At 40.3% G+C, this 15,683-nt stretch overlaps 1 protein-coding gene across 3 annotated transcripts in view; it reads right to left on the bottom strand.

The window, feature by feature from the left end:
• The window catches only part of DOCK11 (dedicator of cytokinesis 11), a 189,405-nt gene that overhangs the window by 24,247 nt on the left and 149,475 nt on the right, over positions 1-15,683 (bottom strand). For all 3 annotated transcript variants that reach the window (XM_068532530.1, XM_068532532.1, XM_068532531.1), the window contains one exon: positions 11,388-11,494. In XM_068532530.1, the coding sequence (XP_068388631.1) occupies positions 11,388-11,494 (107 nt within the window). The remainder of the gene's footprint in view (positions 1-11,387; positions 11,495-15,683) is intronic.

The following is a 15,683-nucleotide window of genomic DNA, read 5'->3' as shown; positions in this document are numbered from 1 at the left end:
GAATTTGCCTGTGAAGCCACCTGGTCCTGGGCTTTTGTTTGTTGGAAGATTTTTAATCACAGGTTCAATTTCAGTGCTTGTGATTGGTCTGTTCATATTTTCTATTTCTTCCTGGTTCAGTCTCGGCAGGTTGTGCATTTCTAAGAATTTGTCCATTTCTTCCAGGTTGCCCATTTTATTGGCATAGAATGGCTTGTAGTAATCTCTCATGATCCTTTGTATTTCTGCAGGGTCAGTGGTTACTTCTCCTTTTCCATTTCTAATTCTATTGATTTGAGTCTTCTCCCTTTTTTTCTTGATGAGTCTGGCTAATGGTTTATCAATTTTGTTTATCTTCTCAAAGAACCAGCTTTTAGTTTTACTGATCTTTGCTATTGTTTCCTTCATTTGTTTTTCATTTATTTCTGCTCTGATCTTTATGATTTTTTTCCTTCTGCTAACTTTGGGGTGTTTTTGTTCTTCTTTCTCTAATTGCTTTAGGTGCAAGGTTAGGTTGTTTATTCGAGATGTTTCCTGTTTCTTGAGGTAGGCTTGTATTTCTATAAACTTCCCTCTTAGAACTGCTTTTGCTGCATCCCATAGGTTTTGGGTCATCGTGTCTCCACTGTCATTTGTTTCTAGGTATTTTTTGATTTCCCCTTTGATTTCTTCAGTCATCACTTCGTTATTAAGTAGTGTATTGTGTAGCCTCCATGTGTTTGTATTTTTTACAGATCTTTCCCTGTAATTGATATCTAGTCTCATAGTGTTGTGGTCGGAAAAGATACTTGATACGATTTCAATTTTCTTAAATTTACCAAGGCTTGATTTGTGACCCAAGATATGATCTATCCTGGAGAATGTTCCATGAGCACTTGAGAAAAATGGGTATTCTGGTTTTTTTGGGTGGAATGTCCTATAAATATCAATTAAGTCCATCTTGTTTAATGTATCATTTTAAGCTTGTGTTTCCTTATTTATTTTCTGTTTGGATGATCTTTCCATCGGTGTAAGTGGGGTGTTAAAGTCCCCTACTATGACTGTGTTACTGTTGATTTCCCCTTTTATGGCTGTTAGTATTTGCCTTATGTATTGAGGTGCTCCTATGTTGGGTGCATAAATATTTACAATTGTTATACCTTCCTCTTGGATTGATCCCTTGATCATTATGTAGTGTCCTTCTTTGTCTCTTGTAATAGTCTTTATTTTAAAGTCTATTTTGTCTGATATGAGAATTGCTACTCCAGGTTTCTTTTGATTTCCATTTGCATGGAATATCTTTTTCCATCCCCTCACTTTCAGTCTGTATGTATCCCTAGGTCTGAAGTGGGTCTCTTGTAGACAGCATATATACGGGTCTTATTTTTGTATCCATTCAGCCAGTCTGTGTCTTTTGGTGGGAGCATTTAATCCATTTACATTTAAGGTAATTATCGATATGTATGTTCCTATTCCCATTTTCTTAAATGTTTTGGGTTTGTTATTGTAGGTGTTTTCCTTCTCTTGTGTTTCTTGCCTAGAGAAGTTCCTTTAGCATTTGTTGTAAAGCTGGTTTGGTGGTGCTGAACTCTCTCAGCTTTTGCTTGTCCGTAAAGGTTTCAATTTCTCCATCAAATCTGAATGAGATCCTTGCTGGGTAGAGTAATCTTGGTTGTAGGTTTTTCTCCTTCATGACTTTAAATATGTCCTGCCACTCCCTTCTGGCTTACAGAGTTTCTGCTGAAAGATCAGCTGTTAACCTTATGGGGATTCCCTTGTGTGTTATTTGTTGTTTTTCCCTTGCTGCTTTTAATATGTTTTCTTTATATTTAATTTGTGATAGTTTGATTAATATGTGTCTTGGCGTGTTTCTCCTTGGATTTATCCTGTATGGGACTCTCTGTGCTTCCAGGACTTGATTAACTATTTCCTTTCCCATATTAGGGAAGTTTTCAACTATAATCTCTTCAAATATTTTCCCAGTGCCTTTCTTTTTCTCTTCGTCTTCTGGGACCCCTATAATTCTAATGTTGGTGCGTTTAATGTTGTCCCAGAGGTCTCTGAGACTGTCCTCAGTTCTTTTCATTCTTTTTTCTTTATTCTGCTCTGCAGTAGTAATTTCCACTATTTTATCTTCCAGGTCACTTACCCGTTCTTCTGCCTCAGTTATTCTGCTATTGATCCCTTCTAGAGAATTTTTAATTTCATTTATTGTGTTTTTCATCGTTGCTTGTTTCCTCTTTAGTTCTTCTAGGTCCTTGTTAAATGTTTCTTGCATTTTCTCTATTCTATTTCCAAGATTTTGGATCATCTTTACTATTATTATTCTGAATTCTTTTTTATGTAGACTGCCTATTTCCACTTCATTTGTTAGGTCTGGTGGGTTTTTGCCTTGCTCCTTCATCTGCTGTGTGTTTCTCTGTCTTCTCATTTTGCTTAACTTACTGTGTTTGGGGTTTCCTTTTCGTAGGCTACAGGTTCGTAGTTCCCGTTGTTTTTGGTGTCTGTCCCCAGTGGCTAAGGTTGGGTCAGTGGGTTGTGTAGGCTTCCTGGTGGAGGGGACTAGTGCCTGTGTTCTGGTGGATAAGGCTGGATCTTGTCTTTCTGGTGGGCAGGTCCACGTCTGGTGGTGTGTTTTGGGGTGTCTGTGACCTTATTATGATTATAGGCAGACTGTCTGCTAATGGATGGGGCTGTGTTCCTGTCTTGTTTGCTGTTTGGCATAGGGTGTCCAGCACTGTAGCTTGCTGGTCGTTGAGTGAAGCTGGGTCTTGGTGTTGAGATGGAGATCTCTGGGAGATTTTCGCCGTTTGGTATTATGTGCAGCTGGGAGGTCTCTTGTGGACCACTGTCCTGAAGTTGGCTCTCCCACCTCAGAGGCACAGCCCTGATGCCTGGCTGGAGCACCAAGAGTCTTTCATCCACACGGCTCAGAATAAAAGGGAGAAGAAATAGAAAGAAAGAAAGAGGATAAAATAAAATAAAGTAAGATAGAATAAAATAAAGTTATTAAAATAAAAAAGTAAAAAAAATAAAAAATAATTATTAAGAAAAAAAATTTAAGTAAAAAAAAAAAAAAAAAAAAGAAACGGATGGACAGAACCCTAGGACAAATGGTGAGAGCAAAGCTATACAGACAAAATCTCACACAGAAGCATACACATACACAGTCAGAAAAAGAGGAAAATGGGAAAAAATAATATATCTTGCTCCCAAAGTCCACCTCCTCAATTTGGGATGATTCGTTGTCTATTCAGGTATTCCACAGATGCAGGGTGCATCAAGTTGACTGTGGAGATTTAATCCGCTGCTTCTGGGGCTGCTGGGAGAGACTTCCCTTTCTCTTCTTTGTTCGCACAGCTCCTGGGGTTCAGCTTTGGATTTGAACCCGCCTCCGCGCGTAGGTCGCCTGAGGGCGTCTGTTCTTCGCTCAGACAGGACGGGGTTAAAGGAGCAGCTGATTCGGGGGCTCTGGCTCACTCAGGCCGGGGAGGGAGGGGTACGGATGCGGGGCGAGCCTGCGGCGGCAGAGGCCAGCGTGACGTTGCAGCAGCCTGAGGCGCGCCGTGCGTTCTCCCGGGGAAGTTGTCCCCGGATCACGGGACCCTGGCAGTGGTGGGCTGCACAGGCTCCCGGGAGGGGAGGTGTGGATAGTGACCTGTGCTTGCTCACAGGCTTCTTGGTGGCTAAAGCAGCAGCTTTAGCGTCTCATGCCCGTCTCTGGGGTCCCCGCTGTTAGCCACGGCTAGCGCCCGTCTCTGGAGCTCCTTTAAGCGGCGCTCTTAATCCCCTCTCCTCGGGCACCAGGAAACAAAGAGGCAAGAAAGAGTCTCTTGCCTCTTCGGAAGCTCCAGCCTTTCCTGGACTCCCTCCCGGCCAGCTGTGGTGCACTAACCCTTTCAGGCTGTGTTCACGCAGCCAACCCCAGTCCTCTCCCTGGGATCCGACCTCCGAAGCCCGAGCCTCAGCTCCCAGCCCCCGCCCGTCCCGGCGGGTGAGCAGACAAGCCTCTCGGGCTGGCGAGTGCTGGTCGGCACCGATCCTCTGTGCGGGAGTCTCTCCGCTTTGCCCTCCGCACCCCTGTGGCTGCGCTGTCCTCCGTGGCTCCGAAGCTTCCCCCCTCTGCCACCTGCAGTCTCCACCCGCGAAGGGGCTTCCTAGTGTGTGGAAACCTTTCCTCCTTCACAGCTCCCTCCCACTGGTGCAGGTCCTGTCCCTATTCTTTTGTCTCTGTTTTTTCTTTTTTCTTTTGCCCTACCCAGGTACGTGGGGAGTTTCTTGCCTTTTGGGAGGTCTGAGTTCTTCTGCCAGCGTTCAGTGGGTGTTCTATAGGAACAGTTCCACGTGTAGATGTATTTCTGATGTATCTATGGGGAGGAAGGTGATCTCCGCGTCTTACTCTTCTGCCATCTTCTCCTCTCCCATAAGTCTTAACAGTTTGTTTCTATCTTAAAGAGATGAACTTCAGACCTATAAAACTGACTGCTAAAGCGGCTCTTCCTGTATGTCCTCTAGACAATTTTGAATTCATCTTCTTCCTAAACTAGCTCTTTCACTTGTGTTTCCTACCTAGCCAGTGGTCATACCCTATAAACTCTTAGCTAGAAAATTAACAGCAGTTTTGACTTTCCCCTTTGTTATGGGTTGAACTGTGTCCCTCAAAAAGATAAGTTGAAGCCCTAACTCCCAGTACCTCAGAATGTGACCTTATTTGGAAATAGGGTCATTGCAGATATGAATAGTGGAGGTGAAGTCATATTGGAGTAGGGTGAGCCCTTACTCCAACATGACAGAGATATGCAGGGAGAACACCATGTGACTACAGAGGCAGAGACTGGAGTAACGGAGCTACGAGCCAGGGAACACCAAAGATCGACAGCTACCACCAGAAGCTAGGAAGAGGCAAGGAAGGCTCCTACCCAGAGTCTCAGAGGGAACATGGCCCTGCTGACACCTTGATTTCAGACTTCTGGACTCTAGAACTGTGAGACAATAAAATTCTGTTGTTTTAAACCATCCAGTTTGTGTACGTTCTTATGGCAACCCTAGGAAACTAATACACTCTCTTTCTTTACTCATCCTCTAATCAGTCCATCAGCAAGTTCTGCCAGTTTTACTTCCTAAATATTTCTCAAATCTGACCCTTCTTCTCCATTTCTGCTCTCATTGTTAAGGTTCAAGACCTCATTATTGTTTTCTAACTGATCTTCCAGCCTTGGCACTTTCAAATCTATCCTCCACAAATCTGCCATAGGGTTCTGATTAAAATGCAAACCAGACCACATCCTTCTTCCCTTCTTAAAATCTCATGATGGCTCCCATCATTCGCAGAACTAAGGACAAGCTCTTTCATTTGGCACACAAGCCTTGCAGTGATCTGGCTGATACTTTTATAATATCATCATTCATCATGCTCAGCCTGGTACTTGATGCTCAAACAATGATGAGCTACTGGTAGTTCCTCTGAAGCACCATGGTGTTGCCTTAACTTTGTGCCTTTGTCCATTCTGTACCCTCTTGTCCTTTAATCCCTTTCACTTAGTTAACCCTTTAAGAAAGCTTAGGTATCACCTCTTCCAGGATTCTTCTTCTGATTAACAAAGAGTAGCAAGACACAAGACACCTTTTTTTCTTACTCTGATAATTCATTGGGTGGATATTTATCACTATACTTGTCCGTTATCTATGTATCTGACTTTCCAAATAGGCTGTGACTCTTCAAGAGTAGGGACAATATATTATATTGGTTTCTTCAGTCACTAGTATGGCGGCAGTACATAGTAGATGTTCATTAAATGCTGCTACTTGAAAAAATAATCTATATATTAACATTTAATAGCCAAATTAAAATTTCTATCAACAGTGGGAAGGAGGAACTTTGGGGGAGTTAAAAATCTATTACAAACTAGCAATGTTTGCCCCAGGAATGTAAAGTTGGTTTACAATTAGGAATAAATCCAGTGTAAACAGAATGAACCATGTAAACGGAATAAAAGAGAAAAATGCGATCTCAAGCAATAGATGCAGAAAAAGCATTTGAAAAAACTCAACACCCCTTCATGATGTTAGAAAAGAATCCCCAGAAAACAGGGAATAGAAGACCTTTCTCAATCTGATAAAGAGCTTCTACTAAAACCCAAAAACCTACAGGCTGAACACTCTTCTCCTAAATGTGGGAACAAGTCAAGAATGTCTGCTCTTACCACTTCTATTCAACATTATGCTGAAGGTCCTAGCCAGTGTAATAAGGTGAGACAGGGAGGGAGAGAGAGAGAGAGAGAGAGAGAGAGAGCGAGCGCAGAGACTGGCAAACGTAAAACTGTCTTTCTGTGCAGATGACATGATTGTGTATGTAGAAAACCCTAAGGAATATACAAACTACTAAAACTAATAAGCAGATTTAGCAAGGTTGCAGATTATAAGATCATCATACAAAATCACTGTATTTCTATATACTAGCAACAACAAATTGAAAACTAAGATTAAAAAATCAAGCAATACTATTTCCAGTAGCATCAGAACATCCATTATCTAACAATATATACCCAGGAAAAGACTTCTATCCTGAAAAATCACAAAATATTGCTGGGAGAAATTAAAGACAACCTAAATAAGACCTGACTGAAAGACTCAGTATTGTTAAGCTCTCCATTCCCCATATAGTGATATATAAATGTAACAAAATCTCTACAAAGCTTCCCGCAGGCTATTTTGAGGAAATAGAAACAATGATTCAAAATTCTGCATGGAAATTCAAAGGATACAGAATAGCCAAAACAACTTTGAAAAAGAATACAGTTGGAGGGCTAACACTACCTGATTCCAAGACTTATAAAGTTATAGTAATCAAGACAGTGTGATATTGGTATCAAGATGGACAAATAGATCAATGGAACAAAACAGAGTCTAGAAATAGACCACAGACATATAAAGAACAGAAATTTGACTAAGGTGCCAAAGCAATTCAGTGGGGGTAAAAGTTTTATTTTTCCCCAGATGGTGTGGACCATGTAAAATAACTGTTTAGAAAAAAATGAACCTTGGGACTTCTCTGGTGGCTCAGTGGTTAAGAATCCACCAGCCAATGCAGGGGACACGGGTTCGATCCCTGGTCCAGGAAGATCCCACATGCCGTGGAGCAACTAAGCCTGTGTGCCACAACTACTGAGCCTGCGCTCTAGAGCCCGCGAGCCACAACTACTGAGACCACGTGCCACAACTACTGAAGCCCGCATGCCTAGAGCCCCTGCTCCGCAACAGGAGAAGCCACCGCAATGAGAAGCCCGTGCACCACAATGAAGAGTAGCCCCCACTCGCCACAACTAGAGAAAGCCCGCGCGCAGCAACAAAGACCCAACAAAGCCAAAAATAAATAAATTAATTAATTTTTAAAAAACAGAAAAAAATGAACCTTGACCTCTCATTCCATGCTCAAAAATGAATTCTAGATAGATTATCAGCCTAAACATAAAACTCAGAAACAAAGGTTATAGAAGAAAATATAAGGCGGTATCTTCACAGTCTTGAGGTAAGCAAAGATTTCTCAGACCAAACACACACACAAAAACAAACCATCAAAAAAACGGTAAATTGAACTTCATTAAAACCAAAACTTTCTGCTCAATAAAAGACTCAATTAAGAAAATAAATAAACAAATCAAAGACTGGTAAATAAATCTGCAGCAAATATATTTGACAATGGACTTATATCCAGAATAGAGAAAGAACTCCCCTAAGTCAACAAAAAAAATAATGCAATTTCTAAAAACGGGCAAAAGACTTGAACAAACATTCCACAAAAGAAGATATATGAAAGACAAAGGAGCACATAAAAAGTGCTCAATACCATTAGTCATTAGGGAAATACAAGTGAAAAACACAACGAGGTACCAATTCATGTCTAACAGAATGGTAAAAATATAAAAAAAGATTAGCAACATCAAATGTTGGTGAGGAAGTGGAGCAGCTGAAACTCTTATTCATTGCTGGTAGGAATATAAAATGGTCCAACCACTTGGAAAAACTCTGGCAATTTTTTATGAAGTTAAATATATAACTTCCCCAGGATCCAGCAGTTTCGCTCCTAGGTATTTACCCAAGAAAAATGAAAGCATATGTCCACAAAAGGTCATAGATAAGAATGCTTAAAGCAGCCGTATATTCGTAACAATCCCAAACTGGAAACAATCTAAAATCCATCAACAGGAGAATGGATTTAAAAATCTTACATTGATATAATGGAGTATTTAGCAATGAAAAAGAACTTTTGATATACTCAGCAATATGGGTGTATCTCAAAAACATTATGTTAAGCAAAAGAAGGCAGATACAAAAGGGTACATACTGAATGATTCCATTTTATGACACCAAAATATGGCAAAACTAATCTACAATGATAGAAATCAGATAGTGGGGGTGGGGAGACTAACTGGAAATGGGCACAATGGAACTTTCTGGGGGAATGGACACGTTCTATTTCTTGTTTCTGGTGGTAATTTATACGGGTGTATACAACTGTGGAAATTCATCAAGCTGTCCACTTAAGATGTGTGAATTTTACTGTATGTTAATTATATCTTTAAAAACTATTGCAAATCAAAAGTCAGAAATGCAGTTTTAAAAACAAATTAAATTATTATTGGTTAAACTAACCTATTTAAATAAGGCACTAAGTGAACAACAATTTGTATTTTTCATTTCAATAAAACTTGTAAGTCGGTGGCAGTTATTTTCCACTGGCTAGAGCACGAGGAAGAAGCCCTATTATATAAACTGAAACATAAAATGGCACTATGGAGAACATGATTCTATCTGTATACATCAAATGAAAAGCATGTATAAATTATTACTGTAGAACACAAAAGAGTTCCAACAAATGTGTTTACATAGAAAACTGATTACAGTTCTTGACTAATAAGAAATATTACCGCTCTCCTTGAGAGTATAAAAAAGGGTCAGGCGCAAGGCCATTTTTATGACTAAGTTGAAGCTGCTGTTTGGAAAAAAGGACGTAACTTCAGTTGTGTTAAACCATTTATCTCCCACAAACTCCCGTGAATCTTTCTGTTGCTAGCCCGCACAAACTGGAGGTCTTAGATGAAAATCATTGAAGTCTAACTAAAAACCCGAAAAGTGAATTAACCTACCCAAGGCTTCACAGTTAAGCAATGAACTGGGATTAAAATTCAAGTATCTCGATTCTCTGTTATGATTAATTAATTCAGCAAGGATGTTTTAAGTATCTACTCTTCTAGGTTCTGGAGGTAAAAGGAAACCTTACTATCAAGTTGGTCAGTGATAAAGTCTGACATTTATGTAGCACCTAATGACTTATAAAGAGCCTTCACATTTGTTGTGAAGTGACCAGGATAGTATTATCACCTTTATTTTATTGATGAGGAGAGAGACCCATATAGAAGTAGTAGGTAAAGCTTCTAGGCATATATCATCTTAGCTAAACGAACTAGAGCTACCTTGAGATTGCTTATATTTTTAAAAAAACAGGACTTCCCTGGTGGCGCAGTGGTTAAGAATCCACCTGCCAATGCAGGGGACACAGGTTCAAGCCCTGGTCCGGGAAGATCCCACATAACGCAGAGCAACTAAGCCCGTGCGCCACAACTACTGAGCCTGCGCTCTAGAGCCCATGAGCCACAACTACTGAAGCTCGCACACCTAGAGCCCGTGCTCTGCAACAAGAGAAGCCACTGCAATGAGAAGCCTGCATACTCCAACGAAGAGTAGCCCTCGCTCGCCGCAACTAGAGAAACCCCACACGCAGCAACGAAGACCCAAAGCAGCCAAAAATAAATAAATAAAATAAATAAATTTTAAAAATTAAGTAAAAATATTAAAAAAAACAATTCATAAAGTATAAAATGTGTCTCTGCCACTTTAACCTGGCTGCTTCTTATGTTTCTTAATACAATGTTAAAAAAATTTATTTCTATGGGACTGCAACCCCTTAAATCTCTCCGCTTTTGTTGTTTCTTTCTTTCTTTGGTCTTCACATTCCTTAATTGTGAACATCAATGTGCCTCAGTCCTTGGTTCTCTGGTCTTCGCTTGCTGTATTACCTCCCATCGTCAGTGTGCTTTGGTTCTCACACAGCTACGACTTCCAGATGTGGCTCTCCAACCCTGATCTCTCTCTTTAGATTCAGTTCTGAATTTCTAATGGCCTGATGTTATTTCCATTTCAATAACCTTCTACTTCAAATTCAACACCCATCAAAAACTGATTTCATCATCTTCCCTGTAAAATCATCCATCCATCATTTTTCTATAATATCCAAACCTGAAATCTCAGCACTATCTTTGACTCTTCTCCTCCCACAGCCAGCAAGTCTTCCTCTTTTCTTCACAGTGTTTCCTGAACCTGTCACTACCTGGGTTTAGGCCTGGCTGCTTCACATCTGGACTCTTAGGGCAGCCCGCCCTCCAGACTCTGCCTCCAGCCCCTATCCATCTACCTCTAATACATTTCCCACATAACCGCCAAATTAACCTTTCCTCTTCCTTGCTTTCATCTTGTCATTATCCTGCTCAAAAACCTTTGACAGCAATTCAACATTCTAATCAGTGAGGTCCAGACATTCAAAGTTTCCCAAAATCTGACCTCAACTACTACTCTTCTCTATGTGAACCCAATGGCTTAGCCAAAATGATCCATTCACTGTGCCCCCAAAGATGCCTTATACTTTCCCACCTCTTAACTTTTGTCCCCGTTATCCTCCTCCCTCTGCTAAAATGCCTTCAGGGTGTCTTCACGCTTCAAATCTCTCTCTAACCCTAACTGTCCTCTGTTCTACCTCAGCTCAAAGGCATCTCTCACCTTCAACTCTGCATGGAACATACTGTCTGTATTATTCAAATGGCACTGTCTTGCTTTTCTCCATTTCGAGCAGGTGTATTATCTCTTTAGGTAGACATAAGAGGTCAGGGATCAGCCATATCTAATTATTTTATAGCTTCTATATCACCAAGTCCAAAGCCTTGCTCATAAGTCAGTGCTCAACAAATATTTGTTGAGTGATTAGCAACTGAAGCTGTTTGCTACCCATATGAAGCTTGAAGCAGAAATTTTCCATCTTTAAAATACTCGTAAGCATCCTCTCCTTAGCTGTTACATTGTTAGCTCTATTTTTTTACGGAGATTTCTCCAAAGTATGTTGACCGTGATCTGGTTACTGGGAAGGTGATCTGAGGAAGATACACGGTACATTTCTAAAACCAGACAATAAGAACAGTTCCAGAGATAGGGCTCCACATTCCACACAGGCACATCTTTTCCCTGGGCAGTTTTAATGCTTACAGTTCATCAACCCTTAGTTACCTTCCAAATTAAGTTAGCTGTAATAATTTTTTAATGTAAATAAATTTTAAGAAGTTAAATTTATATAACTGGCAATGCAGGCCCTGGAGTCTTACTTCACTATAATGGACGTCCATCATTCCAGCATCTTCTTTCATTGCTCCTTCTTCATCTATATTGGGAGTAATTTTCTTGAAGGCTGAACATCCATTAGGGAATAATTCTGCGTGAATAAAAACCAGTGAAGTAAATTTATTTTTAAAAAGTGTTTTGTAAATAACAGATAGCCTTACAGGGATTAGTTACCCTTAAAAATAAACACATATTTTTGTAAGGATCAAAGTCATAAGCGCAATTTGCAGTTACAAAAAGAGAATTTTACAAATTATTTCTATCTACTATACATCCTACCAGTCTTTTTACCAAATGGTGAGCTCAAGTTACTTACAAATAAGTTTCATTCTCTGACTTCAATGGCTACTATAGTAAATGTTTTCCTAATGTGATCTAAAAATTGTTATTAACACTTTGATCCTGTGTATGTTTATAGTCTGTCACCTAAACAAAGAGAGCATGTACTTTTCAGATAAACATCGAATGAGCTTTTGTAGTCATCTCTAGCTCCTCATTTCACTGGAGAATTGGAAAAGTGGGTTGTTAGCCTAGCCTAGGACTCGTAAAGAGAGGCAGAAAATAAAACAGATGCCAGGGATGAAGCATCCTTAGAGAAACAGGATGGGGCACTGGAAGAACCAGAGCTTTTGGAGTTAAGATAGACCCAGCTCTATCATTAACTGTGTGATTTTAGACATGTTTCTCTCTCTAGGACTGTAAAAAGTTCCATCATCTGTAAAATAGAAACAGCAGCTACCTTATAAGAATTCAATGAAATGTAAAGTGTTTAGAACAGAACCTAACATATAACAAGTGTGCAATGCATTATTATTACCAAACAAAGCTACCAATAAATAAACTAGCTTTCTCAAGATAAAATAATTGCTAGCAGCTCGTATAGTAAGTGACTCTGCAGCTGGACCCCTGGGAAGTAGGAAGTGAGCTCAAGCTGAGAACAGCTGCTGTAGGACTGTGGACCAAATTGTTACTGTCAAGCAAGAGTCTGGGTATAGAAGGCCACGTGGTTGCCCTGCAGATTCTGGACATAGGAACATGTCCAAACACTCCCGCTCTGGCTGCGTTTACCGCTATCTAAGGGGGCTGTCATTTTAGAGTTAAGGAAAATTCAGCTTCCTTATAACCGAATCTGCTAGGCAGTGGAAAATGGCTGGGCACAAAGGGGACAGCTTTTGCAATCTATTGTTCTACAACCTCTCTAATAGTGATGCTTAGAAATGATGACCTACTCACGACTAAATATTTGGTAAGCTTCCTGGTGTTAGAGGTTGGGGAAGGAAGAAGGAAGGTTTAAGAAAGCCAAACCTCACATTGAGGAGATTTCTCAGCATTCTGATGGAAAAAAGGGTCATGTATCATGGCTTGGATTTTGCCAACTCTTCTTGTCTAAGTGAATGCTAACTAGACATACATCTTCTGGTAAGACGCTTAACAGAAAATGAGTTATCAAGTCAGCATCACACTTCTATGAGAGAGAAAGATGGGATTCTGGTAAGAGAAGATGGGGTTATTCTGAAGCACTTTTTCAAAAATGGAGAAACACATAGGGAGTAGTCAGTGGATTTCTGTTAGAGAAAAAGGAGAGGCAGAAATGAAAATAAGATTTACTTTGACCCAATGGACTTTAGGGCCATTTTTGTTCAAAGAAATTAGGTAATAAAAGGCACTGAAGATAGAGCATGGCATGTTTCATTTCTGAGGATAAGCATGCCTAAAATGGTCTGTTATATAGACTTCTAGGGGAATTCTATTCAAAGTGCTGGATCACAACACGATAAGGAGCTGTACCAGAATGTAAATCAATTCATCACTTCCTTCTTCAACAAAGTCTTTCTATAAAAAATAAAAAATTCAGCTGAACTAACCATCATGCTCAGTGACATAGTTGATTTACATTCGGGTTAATATTCCTTATCATGTCGTGGACCAGTAAGAAACAGTTCTCAGACTGGCAGTTGCGTCCATGGGACACTCTTTGAGTAGCAGGTGCATTAGGAGAACTTTTTGAAATTTAGGAGAAAATGTCCCACTTGATTACCTTTATGAAGTCAAGAGCTAGGCAGTTAAGGAAGAGGGCCCCAAAACTTGACTTGAAGAGATAGTGTGGTCCTTAACAAAGAAAAGGGTCAATCCCTGAAGGCCTCAGGCAGCTAGGTCCATGACTGGGGGAAAAATCCTGTCTACTCTGAGGATATTATTACTTTAAGTGATTCCCAAATCTAGGGTTTCTCTAGTAGGCCGTGATTTAGGGGAGGACAAAAAGGGGCACACTCCTATGCCTGAGATCAGATGAGACTAAAGCACCTTGGGAAAGAGTCTTCCGGTGTGTACCTTAAGTAGAAGGAGGGTAAATTATGGTTCTTGTCAGAAACAAACAGGTTAATACCTTCTTTTGGACTTTGTTGTGTGTATCATCTGGTGTAAAGACTACTATTATGGATTTTCAGCTTCAGAGTCTACTATTCTTGCTAAGTGTATTATCTTGAGTCCTATGCCTGATGACGTTATCTCTAGCTAGAAAAGCCTATATATCCCCTTGTTTGCTTAAGTTATCAACACCCACCAAACTATCCAATGATAAGAGGACTCTTTTGTTTGTTAGGGTCTTTAAAATGCTTGGGGAAAATTCTGATTCCCTTTAGTCTTGTTTAGTCTTGTTTCAGATGAAACAAGTTGCTGAATCTAGGCCAGTGTATATGTCCCAACAGCGGGAGGCACGTGTGTGAGGGCTCTCCCGTAGCCCTGTGTAGCATTATATAACGTGGTCTTGGAGGGTCTGCTTTGAATCTTTCTGGTATGTGACCTGGATTCCTGATTTTGCCCTTCATAGCTGTAGCTTCTGTATTCCTGATTGCTGTCCAAGGGAAAGCAAGATGCAAACTGTCCAAGTAGAGACCACTACCTTGAGCACAAATAGTACCATGAAAAAAGTAGGGAGGAGTTTGGAGGATGGGAAAGCAGTTGAACCCTTGATAAAATACGACTGCTGGTCAGAAGAGGGATAGGAGGTAAGAGCGGAGGGCAAAAAGGGAAAAAGCTGTAATTGGGAAGGAAGTGGGTAAAGAAAAAGCTTTGCAGAACTTAAGCTATCAGAACCTGGGTATAAAGACTTGGCAAAGGGAACGTTATCCTATAAGGCATGAAAAGAACAGACTCTATGGGAAAGGAAATTCCTTTTCCTGGGGGTGCTGGAGGAGCTCTACAGGCCTGAAGCTTTGCTGAACCTCGGATGCTATGTGGTGGTGTAAGAATGCAGACTTGATTCTTGTCTTCCCTGGGGGAAAACAGTTGTGCAATCTCTCCGGAAGAGAGGAGGAAGAGGTACATAAGTCTAGTCTCCAGAGAATGAGATCTAGAACATTTTGAGGTTTTCAGACAAAATAAAAATAAGGAAATTTAGATCTGTTTTTTATTACATATTTTTGGGAGTGGGAGTAACTAACACCTAGCATCACCACTTAGAGGTAACTTAGGGAAAGGGAAGAGAATGGTGACCCTTAAGATCTCTGGTACAAAGAGCAGGAGCCCTGGCTGCCTGAAAGACGTTTGAGGGTGGCGGTGCAGGGAGAACTGCACACCTCCTTCCCCTTCCCCTTTCAGTTCAGGGCCTGAAAGATGAAAAAAAGGATCTAGAAATGGGCCCTCACTGGTGTTCTGTGGTCACCTCTGGAGGCCAGGGGCCCAAGTCCTTGCTCGCTTAGGCAACCACCCAATGAGACAAACTATTTTTTTTTCTTAACAACTCTAAATAGGAAAACATGTGTCTCCAATGCGTCAGCTGTAGCATTTCATTCCATCTTGATGAAAAAGAAAGCTTTATAATGACTCCAACAGAAATGGCATAGGACTTTGAGAAAACAGAAAAATTTTGGCAATTGATACGTCAGAGATTTTGTCTTCATTATCAAGGACACTTGATAGAAAACACAGGGTTCTACAATTGCTCAATTATTTTTGTTAAATAAGTGTGTCTTAAGTATAAATAAAACTTTTTTTTTCAGTCCTGCACTCAAACGTACTTTTATTTACTCTGTGAATATCCAGGTCTTATCTAGATCATGGATTTCTCAGACTGAATGACAGGTTAACAGATTAAGTTTTTAACTTCTGTTTTAACATTAGTGGTCTACCTGGGTATAACTATCATAGCTGAATCGGCTAATTAGCAAAATCAGGTGTTTTCGATCATTGGCATGATTGAAGCTAAGGGGGGAAATCCTGAGGATTTTACTACTGCCACCATTTTAGAATACGATTTTCTAGTTTGAGTAGAATTTTCC

Source organism: Eschrichtius robustus, chromosome X (genome assembly GCF_028021215.1).
Source record: "Eschrichtius robustus isolate mEscRob2 chromosome X, mEscRob2.pri, whole genome shotgun sequence".
Lineage (NCBI taxonomy): Eukaryota > Metazoa > Chordata > Mammalia > Artiodactyla > Eschrichtiidae > Eschrichtius > Eschrichtius robustus.
The sequence above is the reverse complement of the archived record's forward strand: the minus strand, read 5'-3'. Positions and strand labels throughout refer to the sequence as shown.